The sequence below is a fragment of the Branchiostoma lanceolatum genome, chromosome 17 (genome assembly GCF_035083965.1).
Source record: "Branchiostoma lanceolatum isolate klBraLanc5 chromosome 17, klBraLanc5.hap2, whole genome shotgun sequence".
In the NCBI taxonomy this organism is placed as follows: Eukaryota; Metazoa; Chordata; class Leptocardii; order Amphioxiformes; family Branchiostomatidae; genus Branchiostoma; species Branchiostoma lanceolatum.
In genome coordinates, this window is record NC_089738.1 from 20,209,561 (window position 1) to 20,230,583 (window position 21,023).

Here is a 21,023-nt window from a genome sequence, read left to right on the forward strand (position 1 = left end):
CCGGGCGGCTACAGGCACAACATGATGGGATTACTGCATCGTAACAAGATTACATCAATCAGGAGCAAGGAGCACACAACTCCGCATCACCCTGATTTTGTCTTCATACCACTATTGTGAGTCACTGTGAAAAACAGGCCTGTCCCTGGTGCTGATATTACAACTGTTAGATTCCGTTTCATGCCATGTAACAAGATAACATAATTCAGGAGCAAGGAGCACAACCCTGATTTTCTCTTCATGTCACTATTAGTGTGGTAAGTCAGAAGGAAAATCATTGTGGGAGGTGCTGTCCCTGGTGCTGATATTACAACTGTTAGATTCTGTTTCATGCCATATAACAAGATTACATCACTCAGGAGCACAATGCTGTGTCATTCTTATGTTCTCTTCATGCCACTATTTTGAGTCAGTACAACATGCATTGTGGAAAGTACTGTCCCTGGTGCTGATATTACAACTGTTAGATTCTGTTTCATGCCATGTAACAAGATTACATGAATCAGGAGCACAACGCTGTGTCATTCTGATGTTCTCTTCATGCCACTATTGTGAGTCAGTACAACATGCATTGTGGAAAGTGCTGTCCCTGGTGCTGATATTACAGCTGTTAGATTCTGTTTCATGCCATGTAACAAGATTACATGAATCAGGAGCACAACGCTGTGTCATTCTGATGTTCTCTTCATGCCACTATTGTGAGTCAGTACAACATGCACTGTGGAAAGTGCTGTCCCTGGTGCTGATATTACAACGGTTGGATTCAGTTTCATTACAATGTAACAAGATTACATTTCATGAATCAGGAGAAAGGAACTAGTACACTACTAGTACTCAATACATATTGTATTGTGAAAAAAACTGAAAGGTGATGTCCCTGGTGCTGATATCAAAGCTGTTGAGTTGCGTTTTCCACAACTGGGATTGTAAGAAGCTATTTCTCGGGTGTCATCCTGATTTTCTACCATGAAACCATGGTGACTAGGTACAAAATGCACTGTGGAAAACACTGTAAAGAGCCTGTCCCTGGTGCTGATATTACAGATGTTTGATACAGTTTCATATCGATGTAACAAGATTACATGAATCAGGAGCAAGGAGCACAACTCTGTGTGATTCTAATTTTCTCTAAATACCTCTATCTTGAGCGCAAAATATATAAGGAAAGGTCCTGTCCCTGGTGCTGACATTACAACTATTAGATTTAGTTTTCCAAATCTGGCATTATAAGAAGCTATCTATTCTGTGTTAATTTGATTTTCTCTTCATACCACTACAGTGAGGCAGTACAAAATGTATGGCAGAAAACACTTTAAGGTACTGTCCCTGGTGCTGATGTTACAGCTGTTAGATTCAGTTTCATTTCATGTAACAATGTTACATGAATCAGGAGCCAGGAACATGACTCTGTGTCATTCTGCTTTGTCATTGTGGAAAACACAGTCCTGTCCCTGGTGCTGATGTTAAAGCTGTTAAGTTCAGTTTTTAGCATTGTAAGAAGCTACTTTTCCTGAGTTAATTCTATTGTCTCTCCACACCACTATGATGAGTCATTGCAGAAAACACTGAAAGGTGCTGTCACTGGTGCTGATATTACAGCTGTTGGATTGAATTTCTTTACAATCCACACAATCCCATGTAAGAAGCTATCTTTCCTGTGGTTGCTACAAATACAACACCAATAACAAGAATATGATATTACATAACATTTCAATAGGTAGAAAACATACTCCATCGAAAACATCACTACATCCATCATCAAATTTATCTATAGTGCTGTGGATATTTCAAGACAAAATCTTTTTGAAATGTGACATGGGACTTTTGAATAACAATTCTCCTTGTCTGTGGGACATCATGAACACTTTGATTTTGCAGTACTGGAAGACATTGTCCAGGTCCTGAAATTCTAAACCACATTAAAGCACAAGAGAAGGTTAGTCTCTACTCACTCCACTGGGGTTTCTCAAGATCAATTCTGACGCTGTTATCCACAAATACATCAGATCTAAACTGCTCGGCTAGCAGAACAAGCACCTCCTGCTGTGTACTATTTAGCAGGACAAGCGTTACTTTCCCAAGTGGTTTCACAGGATCAATTCTGACACTGTTATCCAACAAACCATCATGACAGGACTGTCTCCAGGATCCATCTCTCCGTCCTGGGATAGAAATTTGCTTGTTGGAACAGGCACAAATTTCACCCCGTCTGTCAAAAAAATCTGAGCTTCATGACAAGAGATTGATAAAAATGTATGTTTCAAACTTTGTAATCTTAAAGATCTAAATGACAGATTCAACAATGAAAAGGAGCAACATGAGCTCCTCAAACAATGAATGGGACAGAAAAAAGACTAAAGCTGGAGACAACCCTGCATCAGATCTAAACTGCTCATCTAGCAGAAAAAGCATCTCCTGATGTGTACTAGTACTATTTAGAGAAAAATGTGTTAGTTTCCCTCGTGGCTTCACAGGATCAATTCAGACAATGGCCATTCCTGTTATCCAACAGAACATCAGGTTTAAACTGCCTATTCAGCAGCATAACGTCTCTCTATGTGTGCAGGAGAATCAAAGCAGAAACATGCCTCTAGCACACATGAAAAGGATTTGCTGATGGCATTTAGGTTTCAAAGATTCACATCTTCAACAGGTAACCTCGGGCTGTAGGCAGCTCTCAGCATATCCATTCTATCCCAACCTACAAACTTGGGCATTGTGAGGAAAGTCAAGTACCATTAAGGACATAAACCCACAGGACACAATATGTATATAAAAATCATATACAGGGCTTCCTATCCAGGTTAGACAAGGCATTTCTACATCTACTTCATTTGTTTACACAAAATGAAACAGCCCCCCTCCCCCTGGTGTGTAAACAGACCCCCCAACCCCCCCCCCCACCCCCAACTGTGCAAACGGCAGACACTGCACTATCTGGCACCACCTCAGCATAACCCCTGAACCCTCATGTAATCCTGCCCTAATTAGCATACTGGATTATTGATTGTCTGTCCGAATAACGAGACTGCCACGATCAATATTCCCCCCTGTAACGATCAATTATCCAGCCTATCATGATCAATACTCCCTCCCGCCACACTGCCGGATGGTGAAACAATCCCATGTTTCCCAGCCCTGCTGATCATCTAGCCCTTTTGCAGCTCTGCAAATACCAGAGACATTCGTTATATTGATCACAGACCCGTTCCTTTTGCAGTTAGCTCTCATTGTAAGCAAATTTTTTTCACTGTCTGAAATTCTGGGTACCAAGGCACAGACGTCCCCCTCAGATTTTGGTGATCTTCTATTTCAGCATTATTTGTGGCTTTACAAAACAAAACAAAACAGAACAAAACAAGTCAAACCAGTCTGGCCTAACCAACAAATTTAATTCAGCTCTTGTGACTGACTTTTCCACAATTGTGCAATAGTCACCAGAAGGTTTCACTTCAGTGTAACTATTTCTCACACACAGTGACACCCATTGTTCTCCCTTCAGCATCCATGTAACATGCAGGCATTCGGCAGGAACTATCAGGTACATTCCTGTAATTATATTTCCTGTCAGACCGGCTTTAGCAGCGGCTGATTCATGGGAACATCAGCTGAGCAGCCTGTCATGGAACTTAGAACAGATCGCATTGAGGTCAAACTGCTGCCACTGACACAATTCTGCATGCAGGCATTTCTGACGTGTCAGTGTTAGGCTACATTAATTCATATCCCTGCTTTCCAGACATCCTAACATAAAAATGAGGACAAGAAGGAAAGCAGAGAGATTTGAGGAAAACTTGAATCTGACTATAGCTGTATTCACTCCCACACCCATTGCTCTCTCTCAGTTTCCATGTCACTGGCAGGCATCCGGCCGGACTGCGAGGGACATCCAGCTTCAGCAGTGTCTGATTCATGGGAACATCAGCTGAGCAGCCTGTCATGGAACTTAGAACAGATCGCATTGAGGTCAAACTGCTGCCACGGATACAATTCTGCATGCAGGCATTTCTGACGTGTCAGTGTTAGGCTACATTAATTCATATCCCTGCTTTCCAGACATCCTAACATAAAAATGAGGACAAGAAGGAAAGCAGAGAGATTTGAGGAAAACTTGAATCTGACTATAGCTGTATTCACTCCCACACCCATTGCTCTCTCTCAGTTTCCATGTCACTGGCAGGCATCCGGCCGGACTGCGAGGGACATCCAGCTTCAGCAGAGTCTGATTCATGGGAACATCAGCTGAGCAGCCTGTCATGGAACTTAGAACAAATCACATCGATGTCAAACTCCTGCCACGGACACAATCCTTCCAGCGTGCAGGCATTACAGACAGTATTAGGCAACATTGATTTATTTCCCTGGTTTGGGGACATCTTAACATAGGAATGAGGGTAAGATGAAAGCAGAAGGCTTGGAGGAAAACTTAAATCACATTGCTCTCCCTTTAGTGTCCATGTAACAGGCAGGCATCTGGCAGGAACTTTCAGGAACATCCAGCTTTAGCGGTGCCTGATTCATGATTGATTCATGGAAACAGAACTTGTAACAAATCACATCGTTGTCAAACTCCTGCCATAGACGAAATCCTCCCAGCATGCCGCTGGCGACACTGAAATTCTGGGGAGGATTTGTCCCAATCCGGTAAATCCAGATCACAATAGCGCCAGACGGGACCGACGTTTCCTCGCATCTAAAAATCTGGTGCTCACGACGGGACTGGTGGAACGAGACTCTAACAAGACAATACCTAAAAAATGCCTGAACATTAGGAATTCACCCAATAACTGTAAAATCACATTTTCATCCCATAGTACACTCTTTCTATATTGTAAAGTAGGTTACTCTCATAGAATGGTTCTGTCTAGCAGAAGATGCCATATGTTATACTTTGTACCATTGTTGTGCAATAAAGTTTATACATATCAGAATGAAATTCTCATATATCCACTAACCTGGAATCCAGACCTATTATAGCTCCCGAGTAAATAGCGGAGAGAGACTCGGGAGCTATAATAGGTCTGGATTCCAGGCTATATATATCCACATCATCATGTATTTTGGCTGACAGTAGTTTAACACACAGACATACATGTATACCTGTAGAGCCTGTCAACTATTTGACCTTGCATGAGAAATTGCATTATCTGTTTGACCTTGAGAAACCCTGTTCAAAATCAAATCCTTATCAGATCGGGGGGGCACAGATGACCTTACAAGGATGTGACGATAGAACGAGACAATAGAGCGCACGCGAGTACGGCCTTCTGGGACAAAATCATTTTTATATTGTCTTTCAAAAGAAACTGAATGATGAATGACAAAATGCCAGAAACTAGAGATACCATTAGTGGAGAAGTAAGCATCATTTACAGAATGCAGGCTTATGGCAGAAATGTGTTAGACTTTAAGTACTCTCAAAGCAGAGGTTCGGCTCCGGCTGGTTTTTGTTGTGTTTTAGGCATTTTTGTTTGGCTTTCTTTTTGTCCCATTCTCTTTATGACTCACAAAGCCAGTTTGATGAAAAACACATCAAAAACCAGCCGGAGCCGAACCTCTGCTTTGGAAGTAGCCTTTATGACAGTTTCTGTTTTATCCTTCAGGTTATACAATTCCTGCCTAATGTTTATTAAATCATTGATACCACAACAGAACAGTCAGCACAGCTGGTGGCAGATAAAACACGCTGTGATCAATAAGATCTGTGCAATCATCTGCAAAATTATGGAACTTTTACAGTATTAAATGAAAAAAAAAAGAAATTAAAATGTGGTGAGGTCAGAGATCAGGACTATAAAGTTTTTACCAGACTATGAATAAATTGAAGAACAAAAGCTTCATTGTTACAATATACAATCCACCTGCCATCAAACAAGGTGGCATCAAACTAAGCCGAGAGGGAAACCTGAACCTGACAATACATTTTGTTCCTCTACTAGTTTTACCATGAAAGAACTGAGAACCAGGGATATAAACCTGTGTGGCCTTTCCACTATAATTACTCAACACAACCTGAATTACTGCCCTACCCAACTTCATCACCCCACCCCCCAGCTACCTGCCCTACCCAACTACATTACCCCCCCCCCCCAGCTACCTGCCCTACCCTACTACATTACCCCCCCCAGCTACCTGCCCTACCCAACTACATTACCCCCCCCCCAGCTACCTGCCCTACCCAACTACATTACCCCCCCCCCCCCCCCCAGCTACCTGCCCTACCCTACTACATTACCCCCCCCAGCTACCTGCCCTACCCTACTACATTACCCCCCCAGCTACCTGCCCTACCCAACTACATTACCCCCCCCCCCAGCTACCTGCCCTACCCAACTACATTACCCCCCCCCCCCCCCCAGCTACCTGCCCTACCCTACTGCATTACCCTCCCCCCCAGCTACCTGCCCTACCCAACTACATCACCCCCCCCCCCCCCCCCAGCTACCTGCCCTACCCAACTACATTAACCCCCCCCCCCCCCCCCCCAGCTACCTGCCCTACCCAACTACATTACCCCCCCCCCCCAGCTACCTGCCCTACCCAACTACATCACCCCCCCCCCCAGCTACCTGCCCTACCCTACTGCATTACCCTCCCCCCCAGCTACCTGCCCTACCCAACTACATTAACCCCCCCCCCCCCCCAGCTACCTGCCCTACCCTACTACATTAACCAGCTAGCTGCATGTTAAGTGAACAATTATCCATGACCTTTGTTTCAAGGACAAAGCTACAAACTGCTGGCATGTTTGCTGAAAACATGGACAATTCCCTCCGGGTAAAACATGTGAGGAACTGTTATATATGTAATGTGCATTTATAGCAGTTGGTGTAAATCCCTCTGGAAAACCTCGCTGCAACGTTACAGAAGCTAGATTGTAGAAAACATACTAAAGAGTTTTGATTCTATTAAGATCCACAATAAGCTTAAAAATTTACATTGCAGATACACATCCTGTGGTCCTCATTAACCTAGCAGAACTGCACCCGTCAGTTTTATGTGTGTAGATGTTGTGAAACAAGAGTCAGAATGGAACGAACATAAGGATTGCACATCATGTCTGAATAAGGCCACGCCAATTTAATTTCTTGGTTGACGGATTTTTCTAGCAACAAAAAAAATCATGAAAACAGAAGGCTGGAGTGAAAAACTTGCACCTGACCCTGTTCACTCCCTGACACTGTGTGCACAAAAGTAAAAACTTTCCTCTGAGATTCTATTTTCATGTTGTTTTTTCCATTCTAGCATTTTTTTACTTTTTTTTCTGTTAGCAAGAAAATAAATTGGTCTGAATAAAGACAGGAACAAACAGATTCAGTAACCTGAATGTTCAGCACTGACACAGAGAGCTTCAACTCAGACCAGGGACATTACATCCTATATGTCCTTGCTCAGACATTGTTTGTGACACCAGCAAAACAAACAAGGCCATTCAAGAGCGAAATATGATGATGGGTGAGTGAATAATTATAAATACCAGCAGAATGTATAACATCCTGTCCTGTTCCAGTTGAAATGGTGGGAGTTTGTTCTACATGACTGAATGTTGATAAACTATCATGTACATGTACATAGATGTCTAGCTCTTGCTCATGAAGTGCCTTCTAGTTGGTACTTTTATTACTAATATCCCCACATGTGATGGGTTATCAATATAACATTACTGGTATTTGGTTTAAAGGATCAAGCTTTAATGCAGCTTTGATATATGATACTAGGATTTATGTATTTTGTTTTGGTGTCTAGCTCTTGCCGAAATGTGTTCACGTTGGTAGTTTTAGTCCTGATATCCCCACGTATACACAATACATGTAAAATACCCCATCCTAGCTGAATATGATATTATGTAAACCCTGGTCCTTTAAACCATGTCAGTATGTCAGTAATGTTCTATAATTATACATAACCCCAGATGTAAGGACGTCAGTAATAAAAGTACCATTTGAAGGCACTTCATGAGCAAGAGGGACACCTACACAACCCATCCCAGCTGACATGATATTATGTAAACCCTGGTCCTTTAAACCATGTCAGTAATGATCTATAATTATTCATCCCCAGATGTGGGGAGTCAGCCAGTGTGGTGGATACGGGGAATCTCAGCTGCTGGTTAATTACTGGGTAATTGACTGAGGGACAATACGGGGCAGCATAGATTATACAGTATCCGCATTAAGGATACAGGACAGTGTGATAACATCTTATATCTGTCAAAATATCTGTCCTCACACAACTGAAATAAATGATATGATTCTAATATCCACTCATACAATATTAGCAGTAAGGATGCAGAAGGGCAGTGTGATAATATCTTATATCTGACCCAAAATCTGTCCTCACATAACTTAAGTAAAATGATATGATTCTAATGTCCGCTAAACATTCTACGTAAATTATACAGTATCAGCAGTACGGATACAGCAGGGCAGTGTGATAATATCTTATATCTGTCAAAAAATCTGTCCTCACACAACTGAAATCAAATGATATGATTCTAATGTAGGCTAAACCTGCTACATAAGTTATACAATATCAGCAGTGTGATAATATATTATCTCTGTCAAAATATCTGTCCTCACACAACTGAAATAAAATGATATGATTCTAATGTCTACTAATGCTACATGAACCATACAATATTAGCTGTAAATATGCAGAAGGGTAGTTGTGATAATGTGTAATTTAAAATAAAAATGTTCCTAACAAAAATTCCACCCTTGCTTGCCCAAATTTGATAGAATGTGGTTTTCATGCATGTTAGAATTGTACTACTTGACTATATGATATTTCTATATAACTAGTGTGTAGGACAGTTAAGATAATAATCTGATTTTTGACAGAAAAATTTTAGTATCAAAAATCTACCCTTTCTTAAATGCGACTGTAATAAAATGATAATTCCCTTTTTCTGCTACACATACTTCATGAATTATACAATATCCCTCTATAAGCTTATCAACCCTGTATAAGCACAGGGTTTATTATATATAGAAGGGCAGGGAAAATTATGTCTAATTTTGGACACAAAAAATGTTAGTAGCAAAAAATCCACCATCACTCACACAACTGAAATAAATTGATATGATAAACATACTTCATACAGTTGAATCTTCCTTTATAAGCACAGTGTACAAAAAAATGTAAAAGCATGTTTATACAGAGGTACAGTGAAGATAGATACAGACTGTAGTGTCTAATTTTTCAGAAACAATCTCGAAACAGCAGAAATATGACACTACAATATTCCCTGCTCAGCCAAACCTCAGCAATCATGAAAGCCACTCAAATTCCATGAATTTTCCAACAGAAAATCTGTTCCAGTCAATCCAGCACCTCATTGTGGGCTCAGGGGAGAGAATTCCTGACAGGAATATGTGTGTGAAAAACCACACTGTCTACCTGAACACCTACTGTTCCCTGACACACCTACAGATTACATGTTGTACCTGCACACCTATGCGTTCCCTAACACACCTATGGGTTACCTGATGGACATACCTATACCTATATCTTACCTGGCACACCTACATGTTCCCTGGCACACCTTCATGTACATGTTACCTGAAATACCTCTGCCTTCCCTGACACACCTACATGTATGGATTACCTGACATACCTATGAATTCCTTGACACACCTAAATTTGGGTTACTTTTTGTTCATTAGTTATGATATCTCATTCCCTTGTTTATGTTATTCAGTCTGTTTATGTTATTCTGTACAGGGCACGCCTGTAAAGCAGTGTGTTAAGTACTGAGCGCGCCTACCCCGTAGAAAACAGAAATAGATAAATAAATGAATTCCCTGACAACATCTATGCGTTAACTCTCCATTCGGCTCACCTATGAACCTCTTGATGCGTTGCCAGGCCTCCATGATCCGGTCCGTTGTCGTGGAGAGCAGAGGATGCTCTGTGAAGGAAAACATGGATCCCGCCGTCCTCCGCACGGAGACAAAACAACCGGAATCCTCACATCTCCATCCGTATGGCCGGAATTGTCTCCATTCCCTGCACAGGCTGTATTCTCCCCTCTCTCTCTCTCGCTGGCTAGTCCATGGAAACAACAGTCATGAAAAATGCAGGCTGCTTCCCGCTTCGCAGGGGGTCCTGGCTCCTACGGGAATTCCTGGACATGCACGCGCACGAACGGCTCTGAGAGGGGCACACGGGGACGGGGCACGGTCGCACTAGGGCGGGATTTCTGGGCGGGAGTTAGACCGTTGTACAGAGGAGAGAAACGTTGGTTTTGTGAGATTGTTGCAGAGGGATGATGCAGATTGTACCGCTGATGATGTCATGGGGAGTGATGAGTCAGAGGGCTGAGCTGCTGCATATTCCGGCCTGGAGTGATGGCTGTTCAGAACCACTCTAGCTGTATAATGAAGCTACACTTCCCGAGCTGCACTGTGTTTTCCTGTCATCAAACAACCTTGATCCACACAGTTCAGTCCCTTGGTCAAGTCAAAGCATTAATTTTACTTCAAAATGCTTGCACATATTTAAACAAGACCTCAGCTAGGATATATCATAAAACATGCTGGAGTGATGGCTGTTCAGCACCACCCAAACTGTAGAATGAAGTTATTGTTTCTCCACTGTGATTTCCTGCTATAACACAGCACTCATTTCCTATGGTCTTCCCCATATTAGAACAAGACCTAAGCTAGGATATACATGTATGATAAAACATGCTGGAGTGATGGCTGTTCAGCACCACTCAGGCTGTATAATGACATTCCATCCATGGTGTTTTCCTTCTATAATACACATTACACTAACTCATTTCCTAGGGCCGTCCACATATTAGAACAAGACCTTAGTGGAAAACTAGCTGGAAAACATCATGAAACCAATGACTAACTATATTTACGGCTTGAAACTGAGTGCAAACCATGAGATTAAGTGATATCAGTTCAGCAGCACTCAAGCTGCAGAATGAATCACATGTTTCCTACTATAATCCAGCCCTGCCATGTTTCCTGCTATAATCCAGCCCTGGGCCACTGCTATTCATTTCAACAGTTCTTGGACATTTCAAGTTGAAACTATGATAAAAAATATAAATCATATAATAAAAATATATGAATAGCAACCGGACATGGTAAAAGCAGAGGGCAGGGCGGAAAACTTGAATATGACTGGATTCACTCCATAAAACTGAGTGAACCGAGGCACAAACCCAGTCCTCAGACCTTGTTTTCCATTATGTTTTTTCTATTAACCGTTTATTCTCTAAATCCAACAACCAACAAATTATGTTGTTGAGGCCTAATGGAGGCACATTTCACCCTGTGCGGTTCCTGGTTCTCCATGTAAATGTGGAGCCGTGTTCATTACCATACAGTCCCTCAGCACTGGTAAACACTACAAAAGTGATGGGGAACATTTTTGCAATGTAGCTCATGATCATACCACAGGTTTTACTGCAGGCAATAGACAAATTGTAGTAAAACTGTATGCAATGTTATCATATCAATATTTGTTATTTCTTTATTAACCATTGCTATGTCCTATCCTAACCCTTCTCCATGTAAATGTGTAGCCGTGTTCATTACCATAAAGTCCCTCAGCAGTGCTAAATACTCACATCAGTGGGGGACATAATAGTTCTCACCACAGGGAATACATGGGCTGTAGGGGATAGACAAACTGGAGAATGCAATGTTATCATATATGTCACTGTCATTTCTTTATTCATCATTGCTATGTCTTACCCTAACCCTTCTCCATGTAAATGTGGAACAGTCCCAACATAATAGCATTCACCACAGGGAGTATATATTCTGCAGGGGATAGACTAACTGGAGTATGCAATGTTATCATTTTTGTCACTGTTATTTCTTTATGTGACACAAAACTCTCATGACTTCAGGCGGATTTCGCATTAAAATGTGTGATTTTCGGGTGGGCCGATGAAATAAATAGAATACAACAGGGTGTATTCTGCATCACCTGTGTTGTATTCTATATATATACAGTTTAGGTGTGATGTTTCACCTGTACAGACAAACGCTCCTGTCAGATGGTCCATGACTGATGCTAGCTGTGTTATCTGTTAGTAACAGTGTTGTGTAGGACAGACAGGTCCATAATTAATGGATACTGTGTAATTCGTCATGTACAACGGACATTCCGACACTTCTTACATCACAAACATCCGACTGTGTTTCCATCTGTGATGTCATGAGGCAGGAGGAACAAGGATTGTAACGTTAACTCAAATGTCAGAAAACAGAGCAAATCTACAAAATAATGCACACTGAAACAAAGGATGATGATCATTTTCATTTTCAACTGCATGATGATAATGTTGTAAAATTTCACAAAAGTACATTGTATTCAATTGTATACTTTAATTTTTGTATTACATGTGTTGTAGAACAGATTTATTAGTGAGTTAGTATAATGGTAGATTCGTTGATGAAGGTATAAAACCTCTGGACTAGTTGACATTGCTGACTTAATACCCAGTCTGCTGGGACCTGCTGCTGGATATGAAAATGTCCCTAACACCTTAGGCGGTAGAAATTATTAATCAGCGAACAGAAACGAGGCTGTAACATGACAGTCGATGCTGCATGATTCTCTCTGTACCCACTCCCCACCCAGCCCAGTAGAAATTATTCAATAGTAAACAGCATATAGAGAATGTAACATGACAGTGATGCTGCATAACTCCCCCTTCTCTCTGTACCCACTCCCCGCCCAGTAAACAGCATATAGAGGATGTAACATTACAGTGATGCTGCATAACTCCCCCTTCTCTCTGTCCCCACTCCCCGCCCAGTAAACAGCATATAGAGGATGTAACATGACAGTGGTGCTGCATAACTCCCCCTTCTATCTGTACCCACTCCCAGCCCAGTAAACAGCATATAGAGGATGTAACATGACAGTGATGCTGCATAACTCCCCCTTCTCTCTGTCCCCACTCCCCGCCCAGTAAACAGCATATAGAGGATGTAACATGACAGTGGTGCTGCATAACTCCCCCTTCTATCTGTACCCACTCCCAGCCCAGTAAACAGCATATAGAGGATGTAACATGACAGTGATGCTGCATAACTCCCCCTTCTCTCTGTACCACTCCCAGCCCAGTAAACAGCATATAGAGGATGTAACATGACAGTGATGCTGCATAACTCCCCCTTCTCTCTGTCCCCACTCCCAGCCCAGTAAACAGCATATAGAGGATGTAACATGACAGTGGTGCTGCATAACTCCCCCTTCTCTCTGTACCACTCCCAGCCCAGTAAACAGCATATAGAGGATGTAACATGACAGTGATGCTGCATAACTCCCCCTTCTCTCTGTCCCCACTCCCAGCCCAGTAAACAGCATATAGAGGATGTAACATGACAGTGATGCTGCATAACTCCCTCTTCTCTCTGTACCCGCTCCCAGCCCAGTAAACAGCATATAGAGGATGTAACATGACAGTGATGCTGCATAACTCCCCCTTCTCTCTGTACCACTCCCAGCCCAGTAAACAGCATATAGAGGATGTAACATGACAGTGATGCTGCATAACTCCCCCTTCTCTCTGTACCACTCCCCGCCCAGTAAACAGCATATAGAGGATGTAACATGACAGTGATGCTGCATAACTCCCCCTTCTCTCTGTACCCACTCCCCGCCCAGTAAACAGCATATAGAGGATGTAACATGACAGTGGTGCTGCATAACTCCCCCTTCTCTCTGTACCCACTCCCCGCCCAGTAAACAGCATATAGAGGATGTAACATGACAGTGATGCTGCATAACTCCCCCTTCTATCTGTACCCACTCCCCGCCCAGTAAACAGCATATAGAGGATGTAACATGACAGTGATGCTGCATAACTCCCCCTTCTATCTGTACCCACTCCCAGCCCAGTAAACAGCATATAGAGGATGTAACATGACAGTGATGCTGCATAACTCCCCCTTCTCTCTGTACCCACTCCCCGCCTAGTAAACAGCATATAGAGGATGTAACATGACAGTGATGCTGCATAACTCCCCCTTCTCTCTGTACCCACTCCCCGCCCAGTAAACAGCATATAGAGGATGTAACATGACAGTGATGCTGCATAACTCCCCCTTCTATCTGTACCCACTCCCCGCCCAGTAAACAGCATATAGAGGATGTAACATGACAGTGATGCTGCATAACTCCCTCTTCTATCTGTACCCACTCCCCGCCCAGTAAACAGCATATAGAGGATGTAACATGACAGTGGTGCTGCATAACTCCCCCTTCTCTCTGTACCCACTCCCCGCCCAGTAAACAGCATATAGAGGATGTAACATGACAGTGGTGCTGCATAACTCCCCCTTCTCTCTGTACCCACTCCCAGCCCAGTAAACAGCATATAGAGGATGTAACATGACAGTGATGCTGCATAACTCCCCCTTCTCTCTGTACCCACTCCCCGCCCAGTAAACAGCATATAGAGGATGTAACATGACAGTGATGCTGCATAACTCCCCCTTCTATCTGTACCCACTCCCCGCCCAGTAAACAGCATATAGAGGATGTAACATGACAGTGATGCTGCATAACTCCCCCTTCTCTCTGTACCCACTCCCCGCCTAGTAAACAGCATATAGAGGATGTAACATGACAGTGATGCTGCATAACTCCCCCTTCTCTCTGTACCCACTCCCCGCCCAGTAAACAGCATATAGAGGATGTAACATGACAGTGATGCTGCATAACTCCCCCTTCTATCTGTACCCACTCCCCGCCCAGTAAACAGCATATAGAGGATGTAACATGACAGTGATGCTGCATAACTCCCTCTTCTATCTGTACCCACTCCCCGCCCAGTAAACAGCATATAGAGGATGTAACATGACAGTGGTGCTGCATAACTCCCCCTTCTCTCTGTACCCACTCCCCGCCCAGTAAACAGCATATAGAGGATGTAACATGACAGTGGTGCTGCATAACTCCCCCTTCTCTCTGTACCCACTCCCAGCCCAGTAAACAGCATATAGAGGATGTAACATGACAGTGATGCTGCATAACTCCCCCTTCTCTCTGTCCCCACTCCCCGCCCAGTAAACAGCATATAGAGGATGTAACATGACAGTGATGCTGCATAACTCCCTCTTCTATCTGTACCCACTCCCCGCCCAGTAAACAGCATATAGAGGATGTAACATGACAGTGATGCTGCATAACTCCCCCTTCTATCTGTACCCACTCCCCGCCCAGTAAACAGCATATAGAGGATGTAACATGACAGTGATGCTGCATAACTCCCCCTTCTATCTGTAACCACTCACAGCCCAGCCCAGTGCTGAGCAATCACTGCTCATTACTTATTCATCAGGAAATCAAAACAGCAGTCTGCAAAATGGAGGCCAAACAAAACAAAAGACAGGGTGGTAATAAATAAAAATGGAGGATGTTAACTGAGAGAGATGTTCTGTTTTTATTAGTTGTACTTTGAAACTTGAATGTAACATCAAGATAAAAAAAAGGTATTTTTGGGACAGGCGTAAATGTGGACCTATGAGAGGACTACCGGCAGGTGTACAATGCAGGTGGGATGGATTGTCCTGACATACGTACAGTCCCATTATTACTGAATCAGAATGATGTACATTTTACCTGAGACAGGTGTGTGCAGGTGTGTGCATATGTGTGCATGTGTGTGTATTGAAGCTGTATCACATGAAAGCCCTATGACTGCTGCACATTTGACACCCACAGAAAACCATCCATCTGTGCAGACAGCTTCCTCTCCAGGGAGTATCCATGGTGTCTCCTTAGAGACCCCTGTTGCCATGACAACACAGAATGTCACCCGGGGGACAGACATTACCATGGCAACACAGCTGCCATTCATTCCACCAGACAAGCTGAATTGTTCACTGAGCCAGGTTGTTTCAAATGTGAAAACTGTAAAAGCTGAATGTTTGCTTGAACCTTTGTTTATTCATGAGATTAGCTGAAATTGGCCATGTATCATTTATATGCCGAATCTGCAATTTTATATTGATACACAAACATGTCTGAATAATCATAGCTGCTATTTCACTTAAGTCCTTTTTAAACTTTGTTCAGAAATTTCACATTTTTGCACATTTTATTTTACACTAAGCTAAGAAGTATTTGATTAAGCTTATACTAATTATGCTCAGTCATTCTCTGCACAAATCAGTGCAGTTACTGTAACGTTAGATTCTTGTATTATCAAGTTTTATGAACTTTGAAAAATTAGTTGTCATTTTACTTAATGTAATTTGCAATTTACATCTCACAAAGTTACAACTAGACGTTTGTAAGATTAAAAAAAGGCAAGCTGCCCGTACAGCATAATGTAAGTCCTATACTGGGCTATAGTCAGAATAGGCAGACATGTACAGTCAAACCTGTATTAGCGGTCACCTTTGCATAGCGGCCACCTGCCCATAGTGGTCACTTTTTGTCGGTCCCTTGGATTTTTCCCATTGACATAAGCATTAAGAATTCGGCTATAGCGGCCACCTGTCCAACGCGGTCGCGGCCAGACGATTTTCGGTCCCGCGAGTACAGTAACACTGCCGATAACGGTCACGGCGCGCCGGTAGAAGCCCCATCGCCACCGCACGCCGGGTTCAAAATCTTCATTTTTTTCACGCAGTTATCAAATTTATGTGGACTCAACTGGATAGGATAACAATAAAGAAAACAAGAATGTTTTATCTTTGTTAGAAAATCTATGGTTTGACGCGAAGTCAAGTATAATTTTCTTCACAATTGGCTTGCGTTTGTACATCGTGGCAAAATTGACCATTTCTGTGCATTTCGACTGGACAAATATTACGGCAGCTCTTTGGAAAATACAAACCGCACATGTACCTGATGCGGCAAGTTCGCGAAATGATTGAATGTCGGTCCAATTTCCGTTTTCCCCGGGAATTCATCCAAAATTGTGCTCAAAGCGTGTTTCGCGCAATTTTCAAAATGGCGCTGATAGGTAGCAGCATAAAGGTCAACGGAAGACACCACTGTTACGGAGGTATAATGAGCTAGATTTATTTTGCTGCAAAGTATCACTGAGGATAATTACTTAACCACAAGCTTCAAAATAAATATAAATAACATTAATATGATGTAAAATTTGGGCTATTGCAATTTTCTGAAAAGGAAAAAAGCCATCAAAAGAGCGACCTTCTTCTGAGTACCCTATTAGCATTGTGGTAGAAGCAAGAAGCGAACCATCACAACCACAGACTAAGGGAAACTGTCGCCACGATTTTATGTTTGAAAACGGTCAAAAACGTACAGTAAGTGGCAACTGAGCAACATGTATTTTGTTCTTAGCTAACTAGGTGGCATTTTGCTGCGAAGGACTTTGTTTCATATGATAAAAACTCGTTGGTGACGCGTGTGCCTGCAGCGAAGCAGTCGCGAAGGATCAAGAGTAGAGTATGGCGATGCTGGTCTGTTCAGACATGAAGCACGAGCAAGCAATTGGTTTTGGAGTTGGCAGATACAATCATTCTTTTTTCAAGCCCATAATAGAAGTAAAAGAACAACAATCAAGCTTCTAAAATGTGACTTACCTATGCAATGTGTACTGTACGGTGAATAAATGCATCTCAGTTGGTTCTGAAAACATGTGTCACTCGAGGTCAATTAATTGACCTTTTCTCCATAGCGGCCACCTGTCCATAGCGGCCAGTTTTCGCCAGTCCCTTGAGTGACCGCTATAGACAGGTTTGACTGTACATGAAGTATGCTAAGTTTGTGGTTGGCTTTATCAGCACATTTCAGGCCTCCATTTTTAATGCCATCACCTATCAAAACAGATTATATTTCCTAATGGCAGAGTAATTATGAGTTAATGACATATTTTCTATTGTTAATGCATGAACACTGAGTTATACATATCTCCCATTGTTATTGTATCCAGACTATGCATGTATAATGACGGATAAAGAGCTCATTAGCATATAAATGGAGTCAGGTGCACTTTTGGGCGTCCATTTTGCTTCTGAAGGTCGTGAAGGTCAGACGTAATAATAGGCACCAATAAGTGGTTCATAATTGTGGCTTTATTATGAGCTACCCTGCAGCTGAGCTGGGGGGGGGGAGGGGGCAGATGCATGGGAGATTAACTCATGTCTGCACACCAGTTATGTACTTGGGGTCGTTAAAAGTATAACATTACTGAGCTCAACGTCTGCACTGGGAAAATATCCCTGCTCCTTTCAAGTACTTTTGTGCTGAAAACCTGTTTATACTGTCACTTTTTGTGCATGTATGATTCACATTGTAATAAATTCAAATGAAGAGATAAAAAAATTTTTTTTAAACAGTGCTTTGGGTTGACCATTGAATGTTGCGTTAAATTATTTGTTCGTCAGAATATTTCATACTTGACAAACTTAAACAGAGTAGAAGATACATATCAGCTAAGATTGGAATGGACAGATGAGAAGTGATGAGTTTTTATATGTTTAATTCCTGTTCATTATACCAGGATGGATGAGAAGTCTGGGTTAGACTGAAAGCTTGGAAACTGTCCTGTTATTTCTACCATGTCTCATGGGACTATCCTACAGCCTAGCCAGTTATACTGTTCTACATTATGTTATCATATGGACTAATGACAAGATTTGTGGTCTGTGCATGTTTGATTATTGTTCATTAGATAGATGAGAAGTCTGATTTCTCTAAGTCCTGCTGAGTTATTTTTTAATCTCCTTGGTTAGACTGAGAGCCTGGAAACAGTGTTGTCATTTCTATCATGTTTCAGGGGACTATCCTACAGTCTAGTATTTTATACAGTGCTACATTACATTATTGTCAATATCAATAACTATAATGATATGGACTAATGACAAGATGCGGTTTGTGCATGTTTAATTCCTGCTCGTTAAAAGCCAGGATGGATGAGAATTCTAATTGCTGGTCCTGCTGAGTTAATCTAAAGCTTCTCAGACTTGCAAAAGACAAAACCCCATCAACTGCCGGTAGAGGCTCCAATTCTAACCAGTCCTGACATTTGTGTTAATCTGTCTCAGGAGACTGGCCTACTGGGATTCATCATCTATAATAATATATACTAGTACAATTAAACAGACTCAGGCAACATTATATTAAATACAGACTCAGGCAACATTATATTAAATACAGACTCAGGCAACATTATATTATAATACAGTGAGTTCAGAGCAGGGCTTACATTTTTCTGTCCCTGTCATTGTTTCTGAGCCCATGATCAGGTTAATCATTTTATCATTTTTTCTTAAAACTATAAATGTCTTTATCCCTACCCAGAATCACACCTGCAAAACATCAAGTTTTGTCACTTATAATTGAGTTGGAAGACAATCTTATCCACCACAGGAAAATGCTACTTCGTTAGTTAATTATCCATCACAGGGAAATATTTCTTCGTTAATGAATTATTCACTTCAGGAAAATACTTCATCGTTAGTGAATTAAGGTCACTGTTTCTGACATCTACGTGCATGAAGCAGTGCATGCTGGGACTTGGCGGTGCCAGGTTGTCTGACCTGACTCCAGTCCTTTTCTGGCGGTCTCACCGTTTTACACGCAGTCTTTTATTCTATTAAAAACAAGTTATTACTATAACCCTGGGATTTCTCCAGGCCCATTCCTTCATCCTAGGATGGAAACTTGCTTGTTGGGATGGATACAAAATTTCACCTCGCATGCTCCCATCAGTTTTGGGGCCCCCAGAGGATGTCATCCATATATAGAATAAAAACAACATTATGGCCTTATTAGCGTAAATTGGTCATGATGATAGACAGTAAGAAGTAAAAGCTGTCAAAGAAATGCTGTGTCACTGGAAAAATTTAAATGAAACCTTGAACAGGATCCCCTTGCTGTAACTAAAGCTATAATGTACAACATGATTATGCCGTGTAGCGTTCCTGCTTTAAAGAGACCCCTGGCAGATCAGAGCGGAAGTGCAGGGATACCTGCTGACATAAATCGTGGCATGAAGCTGTGCTCAGACGGATGGCAGCAGGGAAAAGCAATCATGGCCGTTACATAATTGATGCGGAACCCACCGTGTCAAGTCAGCCGTAAATGACAAGGTCACAGGAAACAACAAGGTCACAGCAACACGCTTCATGAGACAATATGGTGGACTGTTCTCGGCTCCATAAATAATAATCACATTTTTGTATTCTGTCTTTTACTGCTTCGCTTCCAATATTCTTCGTGACACGTCTGGAGCAAATAACTTCTGTAAATTGTAACATCTGAGTTCAATACTAGCATAATTCCACCAGGCCCAGGGTACATGATTCCACCACCCTGAAAATATACGTCCAAACTGCAAACAGATCTTCAACCCAACGTCTCCCAGTATAATGCACTCCTATATATTTAAGCTGTGCATACCTGGGGGTGCTGCACTAGAGATCACTCAAACCATTGTTTTTCAAAGTGGCTGATTTATGTAACACGGCGGATTAATATTAATGGAGGTTAGGTTGCGGTTGAGCAATTCTGGGCCCAGCTAGGCTGACGGTGAGGAACACTTTCTCTACAATTTTACAAATCAATGTAGCTGCGAAACGCACGAGGCGAGAAGTACAGTCTCCTGGCTCCCAGGAATCGAACCCGGGCCCCCCAGCACACAAACCCAACACAACGACACTGTTTCAGCTGTACTGAGGAACAATGACCTGGTTACCAACACGTCTGATTGAGCGTTGGCCGCCGCGACACTTCAGGATCTGAATATCAAACGGTTCAGGGTCAACAGGCCACTAGAACACTTCCACTGAGACAAACGCTCATCTGTAGGGCTTCAAGCGAACACTAACCCAGGAAACATTCATGGGCAAAACACACAGATACACATTAAATTTTGAAATATTTGCAGTAGTTTTATTTTTGCAGTCTTCATGGTGACCTCTACAACACAAATTCAAGACTCCGCAAATATACATTACAATGTAAAAAAAATACTACAGTAATAAATAGTTCGTGTAAAGTTTCTTTTGAAATCTTTATCAGTGACTCCTCCCTCTCCACTTCAACCTTGTTGAAAAGCGGCC

The 21,023-nt window shown here is 42.2% G+C and overlaps 1 protein-coding gene across 11 annotated transcripts in view; it reads right to left on the reverse strand.

The window, feature by feature from the left end:
* LOC136423644 (guanine nucleotide exchange factor DBS-like) overlaps positions 1-21,023 on the reverse strand; it is a 161,788-nt gene that overhangs the window by 112,751 nt on the left and 28,014 nt on the right. The window contains exon 1 of one of the 11 annotated variants that reach the window (XM_066411899.1): positions 9,842-10,343. The exons of the other annotated variants lie outside the window; for them this stretch is intronic. Within the exon in view, the coding sequence (XP_066267996.1) occupies positions 9,842-9,926 (85 nt within the window). The 5' untranslated portion in view covers positions 9,927-10,343. Of the gene's footprint in view, positions 1-9,841; positions 10,344-21,023 lie in introns of those variants that run through there. 11 annotated transcript variants of the gene reach the window in all.